We start from the raw sequence: 21338 nt of genomic DNA, 5'->3' as shown, positions 1-21338 counted from the left end.
TTCTGTGCTTTAGTGCCACCAGTTAAGCTGGTTTTGGTAACTTCAGCAGCTCCTCAAAATGTTAAATGGTGAGAAATCAAGGCGACAATTTGCGTTTGGTGTGCAAAGGTCTTTAGGCTTAGGAGTTTGTTCAAATTCCTAACCATTAAAATAAGCAACAGTTTTAGTGATGCTTGCCTTACTAATAACCACAGATTTAAAACTGAATACAACCCTCTAAAAGGTATTCTACAAGAAACCTAAAGTGATGTACAATGACGCATTCTTTTTTACATTCTTTGAAAACAGTCATGTGTGCAGTCAATCTTCAGCATATAAAATAGTTTCATTCCTACTGACTGCCAGAGGCAGTGTTAAACAGTAATGGATAATCGCAGCGCCAGCTAGATAGGTGGAGAAAATATAACAACAAAGTCACAACGTGACGTAGACCGAACAGAGAATATAATCCACAGTAGCTCTGTACTCAGTCTCTTTCACTTTCTCGCTCTATGATAGGTTGTTTCTCCACGCTGTCCAGTGCAGCTTACCTGAGTAGCGAGGACTCACCCTCTCAAGTTGTGACAGCGCGCTCTTCACTATTTACCTGGACAGAACTTCATCTTTCGTGAGTGTATATTATTTCATTTTCTGATTGTTAGTGCGCTTCACGGTACTATCCAGTGGCTGGTATCTGACCACGCTAAGGTAACAGTTGCCCCGTAACCTATATTGTTTTTTGATTCATCTGCCATCACATGGTTATTTCCAGTGATAACTTATTGCGGGTCAAACGGTGCTATCCGACAGCCAGTTATATTGTTCTCTTGTTTCTCTGGCTTGCTTGTCATTCACAACTTACTGTTTTCAGTTCTATCCGAAGATATCATTGATAGTCCAAGTTTTTACTGATTATCTTTGCTGTCTGATTCCCTGCGGTCCTAACCGAGGGCGTGCAATAATAGGCTGACTCATGGCTCACAGCTCCATTGTCACCGGCTTCCCGCCGAGTTGTAAGCTATAAACACACTTCTCCCTGATGACGGACATGATCGCTGCCCATAGTGTTTAGGAATCCAGCATTTAAGAAAAGCTTTGACAGATCCGTGTTTGCACTGTAGTATGCTGCCTATGTCAGAAAGACAGCTTCGCCTCGCCGAGTTAGATCCTCGCTCGCCCGTTAGTCTTGCACAGCATGATTCAGCCCCACGGCGCTCTCAGAAGCGTCGGCAGTGGCTGGTGCTCCGAAGGCAAAGAAGAAATCTGTTCTGCAAACCGACAATTCTGAGCATATGCTGTCGAAGACTGTCGCTAATCTCTCACCAGAAATAGCAGAAATGAAACGTCTTCTTCAAGCTCTCCAACCTCCAGCGTTACCTATGTCCTCTGGGAACACGCCAGTGGAAGAGAGAGACTTCCAACCTCCACATAACATTAATTTGGATGTTCTTTCCATGAGTGCCTCCAATTCACATTTTTCATGATGACGAGTTTGTTGATGCTGTTATAAATCTTCCTTCTCAGGAAGTTTTGCCAGCCTGTCTGTTACAGGTGGCTTGAGTGGGGGTTCTGCACATTCACACGGGACAGGCCCGTCCTCTGCGGATGACACTTTGACGGTGCTTCATATGGCGGTGACACATTTGGGCCTGGACAAGTCGCCTGTCCAACCCATTCAGACTAATATGTTTTTTAAGCAAACATCAGATACAAACACATTTGCCATGCCACCATGTAAAGACTTTGTTTCAGAGTTTTCAAGTGCTCTGACAGGTTCCAATGTGCCTAAACGGAGATCAAAGATGGTCCGTGCCCTAGCTTCAATGGCTGAAGCCAACTCCATAGGTGTGGGGCGGACTCCGGAAATTTAACAACCGGTGGAAGCTTTAGTAGTTTCACCGGATGAGGCTTTAAGAGGCAATGTACGGTGTCCAAGCGCACAGTGTGGACGTACTGAGACTCTATTAAAGAAGGCTTACGAATCAGTGGCCTATATAACTCGAGCAGAGAATACTATCTGCCAGCTACTTCTTGCCTGCAACACCACATTGGGGTCATCAAATGTAGACACTTTGGTACCTCAGTTCCAACAAACAGCTTTATTGGCCATGGGTCATGTGAATTGTAAACTGGGTACACTTTCAGCAACCCTTCTAACAGCCCGGCGCCAGGTGTGGCTTGCTCAGTCAAAGATACCTGAAGATTGTAATAAGACTCTGATGGACCTGCCAATCGCACCGGGGCATTGTCTCTGAGGTATTGGGGAAGAGGGTGAAGTTGTCAGAAGCTTCCCGCCAGCTGAATCAGTTCCAACGGGCACCTCATTTTAGGATGCCACCTGCTCCAATGCACCATCGCAAATCCAATAGCAGCGATTTCGTCACCACACTGCTTCCCAACCTCAGGCCCCACAGCATCCTCGGGGTGCTGAGGAGGCACAGGGCCGTCAACCTTTTCAACGTCAGCCACAAGGGGGACCATGTCAGTGCCCCTCCACAGGAGCTAAAGGCAGAATACACAAGCCCTGAAGTGCTTTGGCCAGCAGTCGGTCATTTCTCCCTACAACATTTAAACTATTGGAGAACCGCAGTGTCCGACCGAAGGGTAACTTTGAGCAGGGGATATTCTCTACAGTTCCGACGCCGGCCCCCCAAGTTTTCAAGAATTCTTCCGACAGTTGTCGAAGACATAGCCTGTTCTATGGCTCTTGCTCTGGAAATTCGTTCATTGTTAGAGAAAGGAGCAATAGAGAAGGTTCTTCCCCCTCAATTTTCCTCGTTCCTAAGAAAGATGGCTGGGTTTCGTCCTGTTTTGGATTTACAACGTCTAAACGTGTTCCCAAAGTTTCTTCCTTTCCGCATGTTGCGCACTGCTGATGTTCTTCGGTCCATAATGAAAAGAGACTGGTTTTTAAGTGTAGATTTAAAAGACGCTTTCATGTTCCTATTGCACCACACCACAGGAAGTCCTGAGATTCAGCTTTCAGGATCAAGTTTAGCAGTTCAAAGTTCTACCGTTCGGTCTGTCTCTGGCTCCCCGTGTTTTTACATGATGCATGAGTGCAGCCCTGTCTCCTCTTTGGTCCAAAGCATGAGGATTCTGCCTGTTTTGGACGATTGGTTATTTTGTTCCCCAACAAAACTGCATGTTCTTCGCAGCAGCAAGATATTGTTAGAGCACATTCAAAAGTTGGGTCTAACAGTGAACGAGACGAAGAGTTGTTTGGTTCCAGTGCAGTCCATAACCTTTATCGGAATGACACTGGACTCTCTCAAGATGTCTGCCACATTGTCGCTCGCTCGGACGGGAAGTATTCATTGTCTACTGACTCATTTTTGCCTTGGGGCAAAACGTCCTTATGGCGTTCTCCTACAATTAATGGGGATGTTGGCCGCGGTCACCTCTGTGGTTCCTTTAGGTTTGCTCCACCTCAGGCCCCTACAGAGATGGAACAATAGTTTACAGCTGAACCTGGCAAGACATCATCATCGTATGATCATTGTCTCCCATTCTTGTGTCCGTGCGCTGAAACCTTGGAACCAGTTAGCGCTTTTGATAGCTGGGTTGTCCATGGGAGCTGTTCCTTCTGGTGGTCACAACCGATGCTTCAATGAGGGGATGAGGTGCAACATGGAACCACACATCGGACAACACATTGACGGTTTTTCATCTGAATCATCAGGGCGGCACCAGGTCTCTCAAGTCCTTACAACTGACTCGATGGATCCTCTTATGTTCTCAGTACCGAATGGCGTCATTGAGAGCTGTTCATCTGCCAGGATCCAACAGATGCTCTATCCAGGGATCTAATACAGTCGCGAGAATGGAGGCTTCATCTGGATGTTGTGCAGTTGATCTGGCAGCACTTCGGCGAGGCAGAGGGAGATTTGTTTGCCATTGGGATAGGATGCTCTGGCCCACAAGAGGCCGAAATGCCTGATGTATGCATTTCCTCCTTTTCCACTTATGTGGGAGACGCTACACAGAATATTCCTAGTAGATTATCCATTAGTGTTTAACACTGCCTCTGGCAGTCATCCGGAATTCACAGAACCATAGTTACATACGTAACTAGTGATAACATTGTCATCTGCCAAACCATATACAGTGTATGGTTACATCACCTTTCATGAACGTGCCAGAACATAAACACAAACTCAATCTATCCGAACATCATAAGGGGGGGTCCTCTGCAGAATGTGCATGTGCAGAACACAGGATGTAAGATGTAAATTTGATGACACAAAATAACTCAGGTGCAATTTTTTCAATTACTGGTGCATTATGGAATGCTTTTTTAACGTATTAACTACTAGCAATAGGGAGGCCCAAACAAATGTATTACAAATATCAATATATCGTATTAATTTATTAAATATAAATGTATATTTCAATATTAAAATATATATACACATATAAATATATATACACACATTTATATCTGTTTATTAAAAAAATAAAAAAATAACATATATTTTTATAAATATATAATACATAAATATATAATTATTTATGTATTTATTATTAGTTCAGAATGTATATATTATTTTATTATCTTTTAGTTTGATTAATAATTATTTTCATTGATTATTTTATTTAATTAGTTTGCATTATACATATAATTGTATTAAACATTTAATTATCATATGTATTATAATGATTGATTTGTAATAAATTATCACATATGCTGATTATTAATTGTGTCCAAATCTATCACTGTAATCATAAAAACTGCATAATAAAACCTTCAATGAGTGACTATGAATAGGTATTCCTGGCTAATCTTTAACCACAGAGGGGCTGCAGTATGGGTACCAATCAGTGGCGGCTGCTGGTCTTTCAAAGAGGGGAAGCTCATTTTCGGCCTACATTATAAACTTATTTACCCTATTTTTTGCACTAAATCAATCTTAGGTGTTGATCTGCCCTGCTGTTTAATTCTAATTTTTCCTCGTAAGGAAGACTTTCAAATGGCTTCGCCAAAATCAGGTCGACAATATTAGCACCGGCTGCCATCGTGCGCAGTTTCACCCGTACGACGCTAGCCTAGCCTACTGTATGAATGAATGAATGAACGAACGAACGAACGAACGCTCTAAAACAAAATATATTAAACTTGGTAAAACTGAAACAAGGAATGTGGTGTATAATTGTGTGAAATGTATTATGCAAATTGACTAGCAATTGCGCCAAACAAATATAAAGAAATAGGTTGCAGCAGTTTGTCTTTCGACTACACTTGAGAAATCCGCGATGGGACTGAGCTTGAAATAGCTTCAGTGACTTCTTATAGTACAGATTCAGCTGTCAATCAAAAGGAGATGCAGTCTTTCGACAGATCCTCCAATCATCACGCTGAAGCCCGAGTCCGGGCCAGCCCACTCCTCATTCACCCCCAGAGACGCTGAGCGTCCGTGGGCGGACATAATCGCAGCATTTATCCAATGACCGTCTATTTTTGGAGCACTGAAAAAACTGTTCAGGGCAGCCCCATTGAAGTCAATGGACGCTCGGCTTCAACAGGGAAATGCACTGACGCTACGGGAATGTATGAGAAGTAAATCGAGTCAGCCGACCTGCTATATGTAATGTAGCTGATTCTGAACGAACTCGTCTTCGAGATGAACGTGTTCTAACGCATTTTTAGTCAATAAATTGTTTACACAATAGTACATATTTGACCATTATTTTTTTGACATTATAGGGGAAGCTGAGCTTCCCTTGCAGTCTTAAAGAAATCCTCACTGGTACCAATGATCAAGAATGACAACCTCATGAGCAGAGAGTTGTGTAGATGAAGCGAGATAGATAGATAGAGAGAGAGAGAGAGAGAGAGAGAGAGAGAGAGAGAGAGTTTTTTCAGCATGAGGCGAACTGATCGAAATGTGACCTAGCTACCCAGTGGACTGTGTGTGTATGAAAAATAGAGAAGAGACACAGCAATACAGAGTAAACACTTTGTGAGATGATATAGAGTGAAGATGCAAACATTGGGCTAACAACATGATTAACAATGAGAGGTAAGGTAAGGTAAGTTTGTTTATTTATATAGCACAATTAAAAACAACGGGTAGTTGACCAATGTGCTGTACAATTTGTAAACATACCTGTATGTAAAAAAGAACAAAAATACACAAAACACTAATATTGTACAACACATACATCTAACTTCTGACATAAAAACAACAATCTACTAATAGATCGGCAACATATCAGTAATAGTTTGACAAGAAAGCCAGAGAAAATAGATGAGTTTTTAAAAAAGATTTTAAAAATACCACTGTGGATGCAGTTCTAATATGCAAAGGTAGACTATTCTATAGCTTCAGAGCATTACTGAAAAACAACGATCACCCCAACATTTTCGTCCAGACCTTGGGACAATCAATAATTTTTGGTCAAAGGACCTAAGTGATCTTGACGGTAAGTATATCTGTAATAAATCTGAGAGACAGGGTGGTGCCATACCATTTAGAGATTTAAAAACAGCAAAATCTTAAAATCAATCCTATACCGGTCTGGCAACCAATGTAAAGAAAACGAAATTAGAGTGATGTGGTCCTGCTTTCCAGAACCTGTCAACAATCTTGCTGCAGCATTTTGAACAAATTGCAATTGTGTCAATGCTGACTGACTAATCCCTACATATAATGAATTACAGTAGTCCAAACATGATGACACAAATGCGTGCATCACTCTCTCCAAATCATAAAATGACAAAAATGTCTTGACTTTTGCCAAAGTTCTTAATTGGAAAAAGCTTGATCGGACAACTGCATTAATCTGTTTGTCAAATTTTAGGGAGTCATTAATAATTACCCCTAAATGTTTTATCATGTGTTTTCCATAAATGGATAAAGGGCCTAAATCAAAAGGGCGGACCCAGATACGTTAGGGGGTGCGAACACAATAATCTCTGTTTTGCATTCATTTAAATGCAGGAAATTGACAGCCAACCAAGTTTTTAAGTCATTCAGACATTCTAGAAGAGGCCCTAACGAATTATCCTCCTTTTTTACTGCATATATATTTGTGTATCATCCGCATAACAATGGAACAATAAATAGCGCCAATTGGAAGCATATACAACAGAAACAGTATAGGTCCCAAAATGGATCCTTGAGGAATCCCACATGTAAGTGGTGCCGACGATGATGTAAATTCATCCATGGCAACTGAAAAACTTCTGTTAGTTAGGTAGGACTTAAACCACTTTAAATCTGCACCTCACATCCCTACCAACCGCTAGAAAGGTATACAAACTAGTGACACAAGATCTATCATATCTGTATTGGCCAAAAATAATTTACCAGGACTGGTTAGAAAGCTACTGGATATTATACAACCATTTGTTCTGGTCCTCTAATTTGATTGGCCAAGTGGCATTCCAAGACTGCTGATATTTAGTATAACAGCACTGGGATGCCTTCTTTGTTTGTATCATTCTCCTTTTCTGTTTTCACAATATTCCAAACAGGCTGTCAAGTATTTGTGTTGCTTAGCATCACACAACAGTTGACCCTGATTTGGGTTCTTTTGGAAATTTTTATGTTGGTGGTGCAAAAATAGACTGACCATATTGTATCTAAAATGTAAGTATCGGTTATCGTCAATAAAAGAAAATAATTATTTGTATCAGCCAAAATGTCTTTAAAAGTGCAGGGGAGATTTTTGAGCATTTAGATTTTTATTCATATTTTATTTGAGGCTTTTGCTTCTTTTATTATATACAGTGGAGTGTGAAAGGTAATTATTGAAGGAAAAGGATCAGGATGTGTCATAGCAACACAGATCTGTGTGTCAAGAGCACATGCGCTAACCACTACATCAAAAAAAGCAGTGGAATATGGAGATGGGGCAGCAGAACAGAGACACATTAAGCCAAGTCCTAGATTATACACATATTTAAAACAAGTGTGCTATACAGAACATTATGAACTCTAATCTAAAACCAAGAAATGGCCATTTGAGACATTCATGTGATAAAGAAAGAGTGAAGGGGAAGTCAGTAGATCCCTTATAGACCCTGATTTATTTCACGTGTCTTTTCTGGGTCATATAGCTGCATGAGAAATGTGTGTGTTGGGAGTTGAGGAGAAGGTGAATGGTCTCAAAGGAAGAGAATTAGTGAAAGTGACATTCCAGAGGAGAATGGAAGGATAGAACAAAGGAGAAAGAGGAAGTGAAGGAGAAATAAGAGAGGGAGAATAGGAAGACAAAGAGGATGTGAAAGAGAATTAGAAAGAGGAAGAGAAAGGTAAAGAAACAGGAAGAGAATGGCAAAATAGAAAGAGGAAGTGAAAATGGAAGACGAACAGAAATAGGAAGAAAGAAGAAAAAGAGGAAGATAAATAGAAAGAGTAAGAAAAATAAACAGAAAGACAATGAAAAAGAGGAAGTGGAAGAGAAAGAGAAATCTAAAGAGGAAGAAGGAGAAACAAAGATAATGAGAAAGAGAAATAAAAAAGGAACAAAGAATGAGAAATAGGAAAAGAAAGAGGAAACAGAAGAGGAAGAGACACAGGAAGAGAAAGAAAAACAGGTAGAGAACAACAAATAGGAAAAGGAAGTGGAAAAGGAAGAGAAATAGGGAGAAGAAGGGAAATAAATATGAAGAAAAAGAAAGTGAAATAAGAAAAGAAAGTGGAAGAGGAAGTAAAAGAAAGAGAAACAGGAAGAGAACAAGAAATTAGAAAAGGAAATTGGAGAAAAAGAGAAAAAGGAAGATGAAGAGAAATAAAAAGAGGAATATAAAAAAAGAGACACAGGAAGAGAAAGAAAAATAGACATTTAATCTTATTTTTCTTCTTTATCCTAAATGCTAATCATTTAATTATTGTATGATAATTCAATTACTTGACCCTAACAATTCATGTTCTGGATTGTTACTTTCTTAGTTTAATAACTGCACAAACAGTAAATCCATCACCCGGAGCCCATTTTCGTTTGCATCAAAATAATAATGCCACTGATTCTGACGAAAGTCTATACTCATCTCTGAATTTAAATGTTACTACTTAGTTGTAAGAAGTGTCTACAAACAATACAATAAACTTTGGAATGCAGGTGGATGAAACATACCCTATGACAACAATGACGAAATCCAGCATGTTCCATCCATTTCGAACATACGCATTCTGATGCATCACCAAGCCATACGCTATAATCTTCAGGAAGGTTTCGATCGTGAAAATGATAAGGAAGGCATATTCGACTGTTTCCTGTGTGAAAGAGAAAAATAATAGATAAGACAAACAATTGGAAATTTCAAGGATTACCCAACACTGCAAAATATCCCTTGTGACTCAGTAGTGTTATTTTGTTTAGAGTAAAACCATCTTCCTTAAAACAAGATATATTTAATTGAGAAGCAAAATATATGTATTTTTTAAGATATTATGTTTTGTTTTTTCAAACAAAATTCAAGCTCAAAATGTCAAAAAATATTTACCAATAGGCTTCTATTTTTATTTTCCAAACCTTAACATTTTTTATTAGATTTCTCAGAAAACATTTCACAACATTTTGTACTAGGGATGTGCACGGGTATTTGGTTAACTGTTCGGCATGCCTGTATTTGAATACAAAAATCACTATTTGGTTATTCTACACATTCAATAGTGGTCTCCACCCCTCGGATTTGGGTCAGTTTTTCCAAGCAGGGTGAGATAGGGGCTGTTAATATGTGTTTTTGCATGTGTCTGTGCTGTTTCAATTGTTTTTCCTATCTAAATATGTGTTGGATGGACGTCTTTCACTGTTGTTTTTTTTTTTTTATCGTTTTGCGCAGGAATGGCAAATTTTTTCAATTGAAAACGTATTAGCTTAGCAACTTTTTGGCCTTCCGTCTACACTACGTTTACGTTTACATCGTTTACAACGGTGTACTAAAAACGGAAAAGTTTTTCCTTTACGTTATTTAAAAGTTTCGCGTACAGACGACAATGTTGTCAAAACGATCCCCGTTCACACGGATCTGCGAAAACGACAAAAAATGCTGCATTATGCATGCCAGGCCAGTAGTTGGCGATGTCACTTTGTAAAGAAACACTACGCAACTGCGCACATCAGCATTCTTCCACAGAGCAGTGAATACAAACAATGTAGATGGTGAAAGCATCGAGCAATTTTGTCTAGCCGGACGATGAGGTTGCTTTATTACTAATTACTTTGCTGCAGAAGCGTCAATAAACTCAAAATCTTGAGCAGCACAAACACAGTCCTGTAGTCCGCCATTGTAGTTTTGAATGTCTCGCACGTTGTTTCAAAGTACTCGCACACATGCCTATAGACTGAACACATAATACGCCGTGCGCATGACGTCATCGTTTTCACAAATGTGCGTTTTTGTAGGATTACATGGAGATGATAACGGTTCTCGTTAAAACGTTAAAACAAAAACTTGCACATTGAAATTCGTTTTCAAAAGTTTGCGTTTTCAGGCCTTAAAATGCCATTATCATGTAAACGAATAGCCCAAACGCATAAAAACAATTCTGTTTTTAGTTGAAAACTTTGTTATATAAATGGCACCTAAGATGCTGTTTTTGTCCAGTGAAAACAACGTTTTTCAAAAACGCTCTCCCAAGTGGATAAATTGGAAAATGCCATCTTTGCTTTGCAGTGTGGACAGGGAAAACTGAGATATTTGAAAACAATGACGTATTTATTGTCATGTGACACAGTCATGTGATCCATTCAGCCAAGATCAAGATGGTGGAACATGTTTTAATGGCGTTTTTGTGCCTGCCATCCACTTTAATAGTGTTGTTAAATGTTACTTTGTACAACCTTCACATTGCATTTCTCCAAAGGCGACAGGAAGTTTACTCTGGAACACAAGGAGAATTGCATTTCAGAGCATACATGCAAACGACACATGGCTATGCTTCTTACCATTTTTGAATGTATCCGGATTAATGTGGACATAGCATTAAACACTGTGTCAAGTTAAAAAGAACTTAAATTTATGTTTCATTCGTTGCACTGTGTCTAGCTGTTTTAGTGCAGGTGTCACAAAGATTCAAAGTTCTGAAGACATTCAAGGCTGCAAAGAGGACTCCAAGTGACTGTTTACACATTTACACTGCTACAAATGATTCCAGATTTTAATTCACACGATAAGGTTTCATCTCTAGATAAACAATAGGCCAATGACTTTTCCTTTTTCCTCTAGTGTTCAGACAGTAATTCCACAGGTTAATTGCTAAACCGTTTAAAAATCAAAGCATCTCGAAGAGGCTAATAAATAGCAGGGTAACTCCATGCACATGCTAATATTAGCATTCGCTGCCTCACAGAAATGTGTACCCGACTGGGCACTGCATCTATCAGGTTTGGCGCTTAAATTATCATTTAAAAATCTATATATTGTACTATTTAGGTTCAAAGCTCACTGTGGACTTTATTTCCAGATATTTTGAGTACTGTTTGACTCATATCTATTGCAATAAACATTTATTCCCATGTCATGACTCCCGACAAATAACAGAACAACCGTTCGTGAACCCTTGGAGTTAGCCACAAACGATAAACATAAACGGTTACCGAGCACATCCCTATTTTGTGAAAAGAGGGAACAATTTTGCATGGGAAGCATAAACACAGAGTCATCTATAAATGAAATGATTATTCAAATGAAAATTACTAATGATATTGCATAAACATTTCCAAACCAGATGGTTTACTGATAAAGAATCACTCTCACAAGAAGTGAGAGAAACGTACAAAGCACATAATATCTGCAACATATTGTACTGTATATAATGCACTGGCCCTGGATCAGCTTCTCCTACTAAAATCCAAATCATCATAGAGGAAAGAAAACTTATTCCAAGAAACTGTTTCTAGCTGACAAAGAGCTGTGATAGCTAGATTGTACCAAAATCACAGCTGGGAACAGAAATGTGATTTGAATGTCTGATTATGCATATACTGTATGTGCCCTGAGTAACATGTTCTTGTTATATTCCTGATTGAGCAGTGAAAAAAAAAAACAGTCTTCCATTACAAATTAAATAGGTTTTCCAGTTATTACAAAAGCCGTACTAAAATATACATTTCACAATTAGCAACTCTATTGCATTCCTCACACAACCATAAAATAAGACTACTGATTCATTCATTCAGCAAACAAGCAAGCTAGCTAACAAATTCAACAAGAAACTAGTCAAATTCACCTTCATAATTAAAATTATAAGCATCATCAAATAATTTGTACCTCTTTTCAGCTTTTATTCTGTAATTTAAATGTTGTCGATATTCCTAAGAAATTTTCCTGAAAAGCCAAAAAACGTTTTTTTTGCTTTTTTTTAGGTGCCATGCAGGGTAATACAACAAAATGTGCAGTGTGATAAATATACATTATATAATGTACATTAAGAGATAATAAAAGTTTTATTTGATTTACCCTTCCAAATTAAGGCAGAAATATATCATCAAACCCTGTGAAAAGGGTCAATTTGCAGATAATGCCAAAATGGCAAAATGTCAAAGTTAGTGCACTTGACAAAACTATCAGAGAAGAGCATGCTTGAGATGAAAAATAAGACAAGTGATGTTGAATAAAACTGAAAAATGGAGGTAAATTTCACTGGTGAACAGAACATTTTTATTGGCCGTCATTTTCAATCAAAATTTTAAAAAAGTATGAAAATATGATACAATTGTGTGGATTTAGGACACAAAAAATGCTATGAAATTAGCCTTAGCAAGACAAAGAAGTCAGCCATTTATTTCAAAAATGCTAAAAATAAGATTTCCATCACCATCATTTCCACCACAGAATTATATTCTACACCAAAAAAACATTTTGTGATGTGGTGGAATTTTAAATGCTTTTTTATCTCCTATGATACATGTACATACAATGTTGGACTGTTTTAGTAGCCCAATTAAACAAACTAGTGAGAGACTGGGAAAATGTTTAATAGTACTTTCTAGATGTTCAAAGTGCTACAAGTGGCCGAGGATGAAGAAATATACAGTAAATAGGCAAACACACACATAAACAAGCATAAATACAAATTTTAAGCAATGTTAACAAGGATCAGCACTGTCAATTCTTCCTTTGAGCTCAACCCTTTATATCTAAATATCAGGAAATTAAACACATCCACAGATTGATTTCACCACTACTTCAATATCTTTACATTTTAGCAATATATACATATAAGTACCAAGATGGTTTAACAAAATCTGAAAGCTTGTTTTCATAATAATTTAAAGCATAAAAGCATGCGGCTCAATCATGGCAGCAGAGAATGGGTTATGTTTTCAGTGCACTGATGGTGTTAGACACAGCCATTTAACTTGTCAAATATCTCTTAGTTTACACACACACACACACACACACACACACACACACACACACACAAACACTGACACAAGCTTTCCCCTTTATGTGTGTGTGTGACAGCTGTGCAAAGGTTGCACAATGAAAGAGATAAGTTGCCATGTGTGCATGTGCGTTTAAGTGTAAGGACTTTTGGTAAGCTTTTATTTGCTGTGGGGCACGTTTTGCCAACAATTTACAAACGAATGAATGGAGCACTTAGCCCAGTACAAGAAAGATAGTCTTGTGTTACTGCAGTAAAGAGTAACCCAGGAGCACTGATACTGCTGCTGGAGGGAGAGAGAGAGAGAGCAAGAGAGAGAGAGAGAGTATGAGTGACAGCATTGGAAAGAGGTCACTCCAATGAAATGACATACTTTCAGGATGTCAAATAGCCAATCAAAGACAAATAAATTCAATATTCAAATAAAACACAAAACAGTAAATAGTATAAGGAACACATTTTGTAGCAGTTGCAAAAAAAATTTAACTAACAGACTTACATGCATCAAAACCAGTCGAATATAGTATTTTAGTATGTCTATGACCATGACCAGTACTAAAAGGGGCAATAGCGTTACCTTCAAATGTCTGTACCATTAAACTGCATGTATTAATATTCAGGTAGCTAGCTATAAATGTATCCACAGTTTAATATGCTCAGCAAGTTTTACTTTAAGGTGTTGCTCCTCCATGAGTGTAACTGACCTAAAAGTGAAAATTGAATGTAAAAGAAGCTCATTTCTGCTAAATTTCATAGTTACAAAATTACGTGTTGGAATACATTGACCTATAAAAATAAAGCTTGTGAAGCTAGAAGCATTCATTTACTTGGTAATGTACCTTTAAGACTTCTTTATGTAAATTACCTCTGTTATGAATGGTTAACCTCTGCTCACCAGCATAATCCACATTGTTGTTTATCAGGATGGATAGAGAAGACTTATAGAGTGCAACAGTCTGGTTCTGAAAGTAAAATTCCCATACATTTTTTCCATAGGGAACTTTATTTTGAATGGTTACTTATAAACCTTTAAAAACAGACCTACCCTGAGCTTAATTGATGGTATATGAATCTGACGAAGCCATCAGTCTGCATTTTTTCTACTTCATATTCTAAAAACCGTGTTTATTAACAAAAATCCTGGTGAAGAACTACACTACCCATGATCTTCAAGTAAGATCAACCAATCAGAGAATCACAAGAAACAAACGGCAAAAGAACTGTGCACTGACCGCCCGCTCCCATGATGCTGCAAATGATACAATCATGTCATGCTCCCTACACTCTACTTACTGTATATAGTTGGATATATATGAATATTTAGCAAAATACTTTAAATATATTCATTCTATACTTAAAATGTACAGTTTTATATATTTGTATTTGTCATTTGCAATGCTTCATGGGATTGTAGTCATTTTGGTTTTTCTGAATAAATTTTTGCCTCAAATAAAAGTTTTTAATTTTGTGATTCACCTTACAGGGCCCAGACTGCGACTAAAATGATTGCAAATGCGACCAAAAATAATTGATTGCGACAATAATTTTAAATTTAGACTGGCAACAGTCGGGTTGAGTGCGCTCATATACGGTTTCGTCAGATATCTTGTGAGTTACTGAATACATTTTTAGAACGCGCACAACCAGTGTGTCTCATGCTGCTTTTCACCCGTTCTGTTTCTGACGAGCTCACTGCACCGCACATAACAACAAACCCAGCGTGAGAAAGTAGTGAACAAATTACTCTTTTGAACCAGATATTTTTCATTATCACCCAAAAAGAGCTGAGGCATGTAAACTCAGGAGCTCAGATTAGCAGTTTGAATCAGATTCACTTTCTCAGCGAATCAGTCGTCAGTGAACTCACAACTGGGAGTGCAGACATTTCAAAATAAGAGTCCCATGTGTATTTCAGTCTTCTTTACAATTAAAAGTCCCATATTGTGTACCACTTTTTTCTTCTGGTAATTATTGTTTGCGACAGAAAAAGCGAGCCGGCACTTTTGCACTCTATAGACAGAGGTGGGTAGTAACACGCTACATCTACTCCGTTAAATGTTTTTGAGTAACTTTTTAGAAAAAAAAAAAATTCTGAGTATATTTAATGGTGGGAACTTTTCATTCTAACTCAAGTAAATTTAGAATAATTTTTTTAAACTTTTACTTCTTTACAATGGGCAACGTTCCATTCGTTACATTACTGGTTTTCATTTAATTCAAATTTTAAGCATTAATAAATGCGTAATTTGTTGAGAGATTTTTAAAGGGGACTTTTACGACAGCAGAATTTTACAGCTGTGCTCTGTCGCTCCAGTCGAGCTCATAAATGCAGTACATGGGAAAGTGTGTATTTTAGGTGCTGTGACAAGTCAGCATTTCTTATTTTCCAGAAGTGCAAATAAACTATTGTCTTAAGTTAATACGAGGTTGTGGAAACAACAAGTATAATAATAATATAGTATATATGTACTGTATTTTTAGCTATATAAGACCATAAAATGTTTTTAAAATAGTTAGATGAATAAAGTATCACACAGCAGGACACTGATGACAATGCTTATAATTTCATGTCAATTACCCACAATACTGTGTAAAATGTTGGCCAGAATATGTACATATATACATATAAACAAATATAACTATACAAAAAAGTTATAATAAACAGACCTCTTAAAGTGTAGATATTTGAAAATATTTTGCAGATTATTTGCTAATATTTTCACTCTGTGAGTTTGTTTCAACTTTATGTCTGCAGTGTTAATTCCTTCCCCAGATTATTCTTGAGGAAAAATTGAAAAGTCCTGTGCTTTGACAAGTGCTGCTTCTGCTATCCTTAAATCAAAATAAGCCTGAAAGACTCAATTAGCCACAAAGTAATATTTTTCATGACTTATTTTCTGCATTTTTATCAGGCACAAGCATTATTCAGCAAGCCGCACGGCAGCTCCCTGCAGTATGAATAAATTATTCTAATGACAATGTACTGCTCATAGTTTTACTGCTTGCCTATATTATTTATGCTCCTGTTATTGTAGTTTTTATTGTTGTAACTTGCAGTGAATTGTCATTTTGTGATTAACTTTAATATGTTGTTTTTGGTTGTCACCATTATTTTAATTTGTATGTCAAATAATGAAGTCCATGCGAGTTACAGAGTAAATGCGCATTTACGGAAACTGTGCCAATGTGTTAGCGAAGATAAAGCTTTTATTTTTATCAAAATAAAAGACAAAAAGACCTTACTAAATTTATTGAATTCTCGCTCTGTTACGGGTTCCGCACAGCTATGTTGGAGCCCAGGGCGGCTGCCTATATCTCCATTCGGACGAGCCGATACTTAACAGTGGGCTGGCCCAAATTACCCAGCGGCCTACTGGGAAAATGCCTGGTGCCCCCGATGGCCATGTAATCCTACAGGCTGCAATATATTATTTCCTACTGTATCCATGTAATCCATGTAAACATCTGTGTTAAGTGTAAATGCCTTTTGCTCTGCCGATTGCGTGTTTGACTTCTGGAGAGCGAGCTGACAGTATTCCTGCATTTGACCGTGAAAATACTGCAACAACACTGAACTAAGATCCAATTAGGACTTTTAAAAGTGACATGACTTAAAAGTAAACAAACTATGTCCTTATAATAGGATAATGATAATGATAATGATTGAATTTAATGGAAAATATTCAAGTTCCGATCCGTGGAGCGGCAGAAATTTGAGTAACCTCCAAAGTTTTAGCTGGGTGCCACCGACAGATGCCAAGTGGCAGTGTCAGTGTGCGCACTTTCATTTAAAACAGTTGTTTCGAATTTTAGATTGCGCCATGTCGTCCGCAAGATGTGTCCGGTGTGCGACCCCCTTAAGGCTAGCATTCTGTCTAACATCTCCTTAATTGTGTTCTGTGGAAGAAAGAAAGTCTTATAGTTTGAAACAACATGAGAGTGTATGTTGACAATTTCCATTATTAATAATAATAATAATAATAATAAGAGGTAGAAGTAAAAGAAGGAGAACTTACGTAATACATGTTAAATGTGTATTATGTAATAGAATATTACTACTTTTAAAAATTATTACTCAAGTGGAAGTCAAAGTAATTGTACTTTTACTTGAGTAAAGAGTTTGGCTAATCTACCCACCTCTCTCTATAGGCACTAAAGACTTTTAAAAATCACTTCATAGAGATTGCACTTTGAAAATATTTGAGATATTTTATTAATTTTCATGACTTTTCAAAGCCTGAAAATCAAAATTGTAAAATTCCCAGATGTTTTCATGTTTTCCAAGACATTAAAGAGCAAAGACATCCTGTTTTCCATTATATAGTATGTCCCCATTAAATGATGATCTTTGCAAACTTAACAGCCTCTAGTTTGTCATATTGTGTAAATAAACAACACTGAAACAAATTTGCATATCAAACAGACAAATTATAACAAGAGAGGTTCATTAAGCAATATGTATGGCAGAAGACAAAATAATACAGCATTCCCAGTCCATTACCCCTCCACTTTATTCATCCGTCAGCAGAGTGTGAGGAGAAAGAGAGAGAAAGAGAGAGAGAGCGAGGCCTGTGGGGCAATCCATAAATATCTCTGACTCATCTCTGCTTATGTATGCTCTAAAGACTAACTGTACATATCCCTCTCTCTCCCTCACACACAAAAACTCACACCCACCATTATTAGCTAGTTTACTAAAACAAAAACATTTCACAATCACACATGCCCTATTATTCCATTAAAACACATGCAAATTACACCTTCAACATCAAAAGCTCAGCTCCCCTTTTATGTTAATTATGTCAGTTTTAATTGTTTGTGTTTGTGTCGTGATGAATTGTTTCTCAATATCTGTTATTGCTGAAAGCATAATAAAATATTATATAACAACCATCAGCTTTCAAATCAGCCATACTGCGATTTGGCTCAACATCTGAATTAAATGCAGGCTTTATGCATCCAAAGAACGACCTCTAAATATATTACAGTTTTTCTGAATCTATTGGTGCAATATACAGAACTTTTTGAACATTGCCTGTTGACCTGCACACTTCCATATTTTATCATTATGATTTGCAATAACCTCAAAGCATTTACAGATTGACCTGCAAAATTCTCCCTGGTTGACTGAGGTTTTTGTAGCAGTGTTTTGAATTAATCTCATCAATGAGTTCTGGCCAGTGGAATGTTTTGTGTAGATGCAAGGTTTGTGTGACATTGGAAGCCAATGTTTAATTTTGACAGAAGATAATGGGCTCTTTTTTCATTAGTGCACAAAGCGGCACTACACACTATGGCCACACACAACGTCTTAACCAATTTTCATGTGAACGCTAATTCTGCTGCAATTTTTGTGTCAGCGCAAAGCACAAGTGTCCATGGGTGGGAGTGCCTGCATTAACTGTGGGTGTGTGCGTACAAACTGGGGGTGTATAGTATGTAAATGAATTGTCACAAAGTACAATTTGCAATTTTGCTGAGAAATAGGTCATTGCACTAAGACATTTAAAAAGCATGTCTGTTTTCAGCGCAAAGTCTAAACTTTGTTCCTACATTTGCAATTTGGAGATTTCACCAGCAAGTGGTAATAAAGTTCATGTCCAACTCTGAAAATACAGACGAACCTCAAATTATGACCATGACAATCACTGTTATAGCTGTTTTATTAAACAAATATTTATGAGATTTGTGTAAAACTATGATTAGGTCAAGGTTTATTTGTCAGTTATTATTATTATGTTTACAATATTTACAATTGCATTTACGATGTAATTTGTATTGGTATTTTTCCACCTGCAGTTGTTGCTTCCAGTGCTTAGCACTAACGCTCTTAAAATAGTGCCCAATATGTTTTTGAGTGAAATATTTAAAGTTTGAGGTTTGTACAAATGGGTGTGTAGTTTTGAGATTGTGTTTATCATGTTCTATGAAATGTGACTTAGCGATAGAAACAACTTGAATACATTGACCTCAGTGTCTTATACACATTATTTACTATTAAATGAACAGTTCACCCAAAAATTTTAACTCTGTCATCATTTACTCAGCCTCATGCTGTATAATATCATATGATTTTCTTTTAAGAAACAACCAAAAGGAAGGCATTCTATAGGCATTATACTGTAGGCTCAACTCAGCCCTATGCAAATCCACTCTGTATAATACAGTATAATCAATACAATAGAGCAGAAATGCCAAACTGGATCAATTGTGACTTTGAAGGGAATTGACTCAGGCTTTCTGAATGAATCAATTAGATCCAGAAGTTCATAATGGACTGACGCATAATGAACTGATTCACAGAAAAATAAGGCAATTCATATATTGTGAAATGTTGCCATTCACTCCAAAATTCCATCAAAACAAAGTTATTTATAATGCTAACACATGAAGAAGGCAAATTTGATTTCGATTTGGCTCTATTTGTTGTTTTGAATCATTCTATTATTGGTAAATACAGCATGTCATTTAACATAATCATTTAACTGCATGGTTTGAAATGAAGCGTGTAAACGTGCACACATACACATGCAAGCAGGCACATTTGTGCATGTAGTGACAAGCTGAGGTGACATGAGTCATTGTGACATCATGTCTTTTATTGTCCCGGAAACATCACAAAGCCCTCTGTTCAAAGTTACGGAAAGCATGACACATAAGAGCACATGCACTGATACAAAAAATATCTAGCTAAAAAATACCTATGTTCATTTATACAATTATTTTAAGAACATTTGCTATGGCTCACTAAATGAAAGTACAGTATAAATGAGATTTTCACATTTTATATAGAAAATGTGAGTGGTGTTTGCCTTTGCAAAACATGTCACCACAATACACTGATGTGGCCAGGGCATTGCTATGCAGTGGTTGCTAGGTGTTTGCTTACTGGCACAAGTTTTTAAAATCAGTATTGAATTCCATCTTGAATTCCACCAGAAATATCTAATCATCCTTAAAACACAACCTGATCTCATTAAAATTACGTGACCATCATAAGATATCATTTTGCGAGGACAGGGCGAGATGTAAGTGTTTATGAACTGATAATCTCCCATTTTACTCATGATTTGCGTGAATGGGATTAAAGTCCTTATTGTTGTAGTGCCTCTAGTGTTCATATAACCAGGAAACTCCTGACATATGTACAATATGTACATTATTATGTTTAGTAATGTGATTCTATGAGAACAGGTTGATAATTATAGTGATGCTTGCCTTACCAAACAACACTAATTATGAAATTATCACTACTAAATGCAATTTAGTTGTAATGTATATGTACATGAGGGTTTTGATGTCATTTGACTATAGTGATGCCAAGGTAGGCAAAACACTGAAAATACTGAAGTTAGGTGTTTGTGAGCATCATGAAAGATGCATTAAGACATTTCTACCTCCTCCACTTCTCTCTCTCTCTTGTCTGTACAGATCAGTCAGTGTTTACAAAGAAATCTGAAGGGAGGGAGATCACTTCACAGAGTTGCCCCTCAACAAACCTCCCACGGTGTGTGTGTGTGTGTGTGTGTGTGTGTGTGTGTGTGTATTTATCACTTTGTGGGGACCAAATGTCCCCATAAGGATAGTAAAACCTGAAATTTTTGACCTTGTGGGGACATTTTGTCGGTCCCCATGAGGAAAACAGCTTATAAATCATACTAAATTATGTTTTTTGAAAATGTAAAAATGCAGAATGTTTTCTGTGAGGGTTAGGTTTAGGGGTAGGGTTAGGTTTAGGGGATAGAATATAAAGTTTGTACAGTATAAAAGTCATTATGTCTATGGAAAGTCCCCATAAAACATGGAAACACAACATGTGTGTGTGTGTGTGTGTGTGTGTGTGTGTGTGTGTGTGTGTGTGTGTGTGTGTGTGTGTGTGTGTGTGTGTGTGTGTGTGGGTTTCTTGCTCAAAATGAAAGAGAGATGCAGAAACATACATAGAAAAGGAAAAAAAGAAAATGTGTTAGACGGCATTTTGAATGACCTTGCAATGGTAAACTTTGAATGCATAAAGAAAGCCAA

At 37.3% G+C, this 21338-nt stretch overlaps 1 protein-coding gene across 1 annotated transcript in view; it reads right to left on the bottom strand.

Annotated features, from left to right (window-relative positions):
• cacna1da (calcium channel, voltage-dependent, L type, alpha 1D subunit, a) overlaps window positions 1–21338 on the bottom strand; it is a 138251-nt gene that overhangs the window by 97512 nt on the left and 19401 nt on the right. The window contains exon 3 of the mRNA XM_052101064.1: window positions 9061–9200. Within this exon, the coding sequence (XP_051957024.1) occupies window positions 9061–9200 (140 nt within the window). The remainder of the gene's footprint in view (window positions 1–9060; window positions 9201–21338) is intronic.

This window comes from Xyrauchen texanus, chromosome 32, assembly GCF_025860055.1.
Source record: "Xyrauchen texanus isolate HMW12.3.18 chromosome 32, RBS_HiC_50CHRs, whole genome shotgun sequence".
In the NCBI taxonomy this organism is placed as follows: domain Eukaryota; kingdom Metazoa; phylum Chordata; class Actinopteri; order Cypriniformes; family Catostomidae; genus Xyrauchen; species Xyrauchen texanus.
The sequence above is the reverse complement of the archived record's forward strand: the minus strand, read 5'-3'. Positions and strand labels throughout refer to the sequence as shown.